This window comes from Apium graveolens, chromosome 9 (assembly GCF_009905375.1).
Source record: "Apium graveolens cultivar Ventura chromosome 9, ASM990537v1, whole genome shotgun sequence".
NCBI classification, from domain to species: Eukaryota; Viridiplantae; Streptophyta; class Magnoliopsida; order Apiales; family Apiaceae; genus Apium; species Apium graveolens.
Window position 1 is genome coordinate 25,029,443 of NC_133655.1, and position 5,810 is coordinate 25,035,252.

The 5,810-nt window shown below is 37.7% G+C and overlaps 2 protein-coding genes across 2 annotated transcripts; one reads left to right on the top strand and one right to left on the bottom strand.

Moving 5' to 3' along the window:
• Positions 1 to 290: 290 nt before the first annotated feature.
• On the bottom strand, positions 291 to 2,429 carry LOC141686726 (UDP-glycosyltransferase 76B1-like). Its single transcript, XM_074491775.1, has 2 exons — positions 1,919 to 2,429; positions 291 to 1,271 (listed from the first exon to the last, which is right to left on the bottom strand). Exons 1-2 carry the CDS (start codon positions 2,427 to 2,429, stop codon positions 394 to 396), a joined length of 1,389 nt encoding a protein of 462 aa, XP_074347876.1. The 3' UTR covers positions 291 to 393.
• A 1,490-nt stretch (positions 2,430 to 3,919) lies between these two features.
• On the top strand, positions 3,920 to 5,557 carry LOC141685137 (uncharacterized). Its single transcript, XM_074490258.1, has one exon. The coding sequence runs from the start codon at positions 3,920 to 3,922 to the stop codon at positions 5,555 to 5,557; it is 1,638 nt and encodes a 545-aa protein (XP_074346359.1).
• The last annotated feature ends 253 nt before the right edge of the window (positions 5,558 to 5,810 follow it).

The following is a 5,810-nucleotide window of genomic DNA, read 5'->3' on the forward strand; positions in this document are numbered from 1 at the left end:
TTTGCTGGGTTGCATAACTCGTTACTTACAATTTTAGGTTTTGCCTAAGAGTTTGAATTGGATAACATTGGAATTCAAGGACCTTAGGTTTGGAGTGGTTTGACTTTTGCTTTTAGCTGCAGTTTTGTAATAGTCACCCTTATAATAAAATTTTGGATTAATAATTATATTTTGTATTAATTTTGATTTAGAGTTAATAGTCTGGTAGGGCGGCGACAGTCACACAGATGGAATCAGCATTTTATGCAACTATGCAATTCAACATATTACATATACTCCAGATTGTTGCATTATGTCTTTACTGAGCAAAAAGTTACAAATAAAATACAATACCAATACCAATCATGTCGGCATTTTATGATCAAGAAGCCATCTAGAAAAGCCTAAGAAGTTTCAAAATGTCAAAATGAAACTTACTAAGCTGTCTAATGATTTGTTTGAAGACCCCCCTTTAGTTAAACAAAAGTTTACTTTCTCCTTAAGACAAGACATTCTCATTTTCATCTCTTTCCCTTCCTGATCAATCATGACTCTCCTTATTGCCTTTGTTATCTCTTCTCTTTTGATGCCATTCTCCAACACTAATCCCACTTTCCAAACAGCTTCCACATATCTTGCATTTGTCAGCTGATCACCAAAAGAAGGGGAACAAATCATTGGAACTCCTTCACAAATACTCTCTAACGTCGAATTCCATCCGCAATGACTCCAAAAACATGCTGTGGCGGGATGAGCCAACACTTCTTGTTGCGGAGCCCATTTAACAATATGACCCCTCTCACTCACAGCGTCAAGGAGGCCAGCTGGAAAGGGCTCGAGCCACTCTGAGCCACGGATGACTCCAGGTCGAACCACCCACAAGAATTTTTGCTTACTATTGGCCAAGCCCCAAGCCATTTCGAAGAATTCAGTCTTATCAATAGCAGCAATGCTCCCAAAACTAACATACAAAACAGACAGTGGTGCTTGCATGTCCAACCAAGAAAGTGCAGTCTGGTCTTGTGCAAGTAAGCTACTTGCTGAGGCTGTAAAGTATTTGTGGAATGGACCAATTGTGAAATTGGGGATGGGAAATTCTTGTTGAATAGTAGGTAGTATAGATTGTTCAAGTTCCTGAAACGAGTTCCAAATAATTCCTGAAGCTTCTTTAGTTTCGGATATAATTTTTGAGAGCATCTCAGACTGAGCCTCTCCCCCATTCTTGAAGGTCAGTAAAACATCTTTAATTTTTAGCGGCGGAACCTCTAGTACTGGTGTTTCTGATTCAGAATCTGCAAAAGAAAGTTACTTGTACATGCATGCACTCTAAACAGGGGAGCACCTAGCTTCTACTTCAATTTTTTCAAATTGTTGCAAGTGAGACCACTCCTAAATTTTTCAAAGATGAATTTACATTTCACAGGTACTCAAAGATTAAATTCATTACCGAACTTTAGGATAAAAAATTTCCCTTTGTGATTGTAATCAAAATCATACTTAAAAATATATATTACTCCTCGTAGCTTTTATTTTTTTCGATTTATACATCTACGACAAGCATAACAATCCTTGTTTTTAGAAGGATCCCAGTTTTTATTTGATTTCTGTCGAGTGTCGATGCATTTTGTGCGACCACACAAACTATTGCTCTGCAGGCTGCAGCCGGCATATGTTTGTCCAGGTTTTTAAAGAAGTCTTTTTTGTACAATTTCCTTTCATTTTTGTAGTCATTTGGATTTTTAAAGAACTTGTCAATTTTCAGTATTTAAATTTTCAACTTGTGAGTGAAAATATATAAACGATTAGTAATTTTTACTGAACTCAAATGGCATATCACAAAAGTAAAATGACAGCTAACATGGGACATACAGATTTACCTAGAGGCAGATATACTTGAAGATAATAAAATTTAAACATGTACTTGAAGAATAATCCGCACCTTCCATGGAGAGATATCCTTTCTGAAGCAGGAGTGGAAGGGAATGAAAAACATGAAACGAAAATAGACTACTTGTCCTCAAAACAATTCGCGGGAGCTTAACCAAGTCTGCAACAGCTTGAGTAAAGTACAATAAAGCATCCGATATTAAGCAGCGAATAGGATCCTCTGCAGAAGAATTTGATATCAGCTTCTTAACGCAGTCACGAAACGGATCAAAGCAGACCTCGTTTATGAGTTTGACTAGGAGTATGATGTTGTTGACATTTCCCAGTAAGTCAGTGCAACCAGTAGGGCTATCTTCAGATATATTTTCGAAAGTGAAGTGAGGGTAACTGGATATGTTTGGAGAGTTAAAGGAAGTGTGTATTATGGTAATATTGAAGCCCTTGGAGTGCAGTATGTTTGCAAGCTGAAGCATCGGGTTTATATGGCCTTGAAAGGGTAGTGGAAAGAGTAATAACCTCCCTTTGCCCAACTTCCTCTGCTGCAACTCTTCTTGTTTCTCCATTCCAGCTTCTGCTTTCTATAGACAGGAAGTTCTGATTGATTCTTTTGTAACAAAACAACATAAGACAAGAGTTACTTCACTTTTACTTTTATACTAGACAAAGTAACTCATTGCCATTTTTTTATCCTTCAAGATGTCAGTTTGGACTCATTAAAGCTAAAACTATTACGAAATTGTATTTTAAGGGTTCTATGTTTCTCCATTGACGTCGTACTTATATTAGAAAAGGAGGTCCTTATCGATTCGACCATTCAAGTTTATGTGCTTGGCCTTTGCTTTCTGAGACTGCATGTTCAAAACTACAGACTTTGATACCAACAAGTAGGAAAAAACATTATTGCAATATTTAGTTGTCAATTGTCATCATGTTCCCAAGAGTTTAGACTTAATTAATTGACGGTTGAAAAACTAAATTAGCATTTGATATAATTATTATGCAGAATTTTTTTTTACAAAAAATATACATAGCTTTTGATCCACTTAACAAATTAACATATGATAACAAGCCTACACAATTTCAGAATGACAAGATGAAACTAACTAAACTTTCTAGTAATCTGTATGATGATCCACCTTCCGTCAAACGAATATTCACTTCTCCTTTAGACAAGACATTCCATTTCCATCTCTTTCCCTTATTGATAAAACATTACTCCACCTGTTACACGGTGGACCAGTGGTCGAGCTAGAGGGGGCTAGCCAAGCTTACGGTTCTGGCTTAACTTTAACAGATCAACATTTTCTTTCTGCAGAACCTTAATTTTGAAGTAAAAACCATCATAAATTTTATTACAAACCCTGTTGACTTCCAAAAGAAATGACAATATATTCTTTTAGCTCCAGCCTAAAGTTTGTAAATCTTGTAATACACTTGACATTCACCAATACCAGTTCTAAAGGAACACGACTCAGAGTCTTCACCGATTGAACAGCACTCGCCTAGCCAGCGATTTAGTTGTATGTCTTAAATACCACTAGCAGCTCAGAGTCTTCACCGACTTAATGAAGTTATGAATTGCAGCTGCTTGAATAAAGCTGGCCACAATGCACTGCAAGATGACCAGCACTCGTTATTTCTGTTTTCTAGTTAATCTTATGCTGACTGGGCATGGTATGTGTCCAACAATAGTCATGCACAATAATGTTAAGCCTTAAAGGGCAGTTTAGTATTTTCCTATTAAGTTTGTTACATTGCTGAGTTGTATCAGATATAAGGACAAGTGATAGAGGGGTGGTCCTCAGAATGAAAAACCAGATTGTTATCAGTTTTGTTTTTGGTTGCATTCTCTAGTTTTGAACCTCATCTACACAGCTATCTTTGCATAAACATTATCTTGTTTTTCATGGTATCAGAGTCTGCTTAGATAACTGCAATAGAGAGAAGTGTAATAGTAAGTTACACAGTGTGTGGTTACATAGTGGTTTAAACGTTGTCTTGTGTTTGAAAGTGTGTTGTCACTATCTCAAAAACACCTTTCTTGAAGACTGTAATGGCTACCAATAGACTGTCATTCACAGATCTACAAAACCCTCTGTTTTTGCATCCTTCTGATGGACCTACGTCGATCAGCGTACCAAAGCTGCAAGGTGCTGGGGATTACAGAACATGGAAAAGATCTTTTGAGATCCAACTGTCAGCAAAGAGAAAGCTTGGCTTTGTTGATGGTTCAGTCACAAGAAACACAACAGATTTGGCGGAGGCTTCACAGTGGGACACCTGCAACAATATGGTAATATCTTGGCTGCATAATAATATCTCTGATAATATCAAATCCTCTGTACTCTTTATAAATACAGCTTATGATATTTGGAAGCAACTTGAAAAAAGATTCTTGTTGACTAATGGATCTAGAAAATACAAGCTAAATAAAGACCTATTCAGTCTAAAACAAAATGGTATGAAGATAAATGAGTATTTCACCTGTTTGAGTGGTTTATGGGAGGAGATAGAGTCAATGAATGTACTACCAGCAGTTAACACTGTCACACCTGAGGTTGCAAAATTATTGAGGGCGATAGATGACTTGAAAGAAGAAGCAAAGTTATTTCAATTCTTGAATGGGCTGGATGATATGTATGGCGCACAAAGAAGTCAGCTTTTAATGATGGTTCCTTTATCCTCTGTGGAAACAGCATGTTCGGCTGTTCAACAAGAAGAATCACAAAAGGAGTTGTTGACACATAATGGAGTAGGAGAATCTGATGTGATGGCTATGTACAGCAGAGGAAATGTTGAAAGAAATATGCAGTGCACCAACTGTGGAAGAAGAGGACATTCAAATGATAAATGTTGGGGAGTCACAGGAGGATATCCCAAGTGGCACTACAAGCATAAACCAGGAGGTCAAAGGGGTGCAACAGGAAAATGGTCTGGAAATAAACCCAACTACCCCAAGATGGCAAATAATGCACATGGGGTAACTGCAGAGCAAAACGGAATAATGATGACTGCACAACAATTTGATCGAATCTTGAAATTAATACCACAGGGCAGCTCAATGTCACAAAAGGAATCGGAAACAGATGAAGAGATTGATTATGGTTTCTCAGGCATGGTGTCTACCGTTAAGAACAAGAAAATGGGATTCGAGTGGATCATAGACTCGGGAGAGTCAGATTATATGACATCATCCCTCGGTAATTTGATGAATGTCAAACCCGCACCGGCCACTTTTACCATCAATTTACCAACTGGAGCAACAACACATATCACACACATTGGAGATGCAGTGTTACCAAACAGTTTAAAGTTAACAAACGTGCTATTTGTGCCCCAGTTCAATCACAACTTACTGTCTATACACAAGTTGGCACAAGACAGTGGTTGTGACGTGATGTTTCGTCCCAATAACTGTGTAATCATTGACTCGAGTTCCAAGAAGGTATTGGGAAAAGGTGAGCTAAGACAGGGACTTTACTACCTCAAATGTGACAATATGGCAACACAGGGAGCAGCCATGACTGGACAGAAAGAAAAAAAAGGGAAAATGATATCAATCAATTCACTGTTTGGCATCAACGCTTGGGCCATGCCTCAGTATCAAAAATGGAACATATTGCTTGTGTCAAACCATTTATATCACAGAAGGAAAAACAGGTATGTGTCACTTGTCCACTATCAAAAATGACTAGACTTAGCTTTCCCATTAGTCATTCATATGCATCAGTACCATTTGAGCTAATACATACAGATATTTGGGGTCCGTATAAGATGGCTACTCGAGGAAAGTTTAGATTCTTTCTCACAATCGTGGATGACCACAGCCGGATGAGCTGGGTCTATCTTTTGCAAAGAAAATCTGACTATCTGGAGACACTAATTGTGTTTGAAGAATATGTGAAGAATCAATTCAGTGGAAAAATCAGAATTATACGGTCTGA

Excerpts from the sequence above, each read along its gene's own strand:
- LOC141686726 (XM_074491775.1), bottom strand. The coding sequence starts at position 2,429 with ATGGAGAAACAAGAAGAGTTGCAGCAGAGGAAGTTGGGCAAAGGGAGG. Across the intron at positions 1,272-1,918 it reads AGGATATCTCTCCATGGAAG|ATTCTGAATCAGAAACACCA; the intron begins GTGCGGATTATT and ends TTTCTTTTGCAG.
- LOC141685137 (XM_074490258.1), top strand. The coding sequence starts at position 3,920 with ATGGCTACCAATAGACTGTCATTCACAGATCTACAAAACCCTCTGTTT.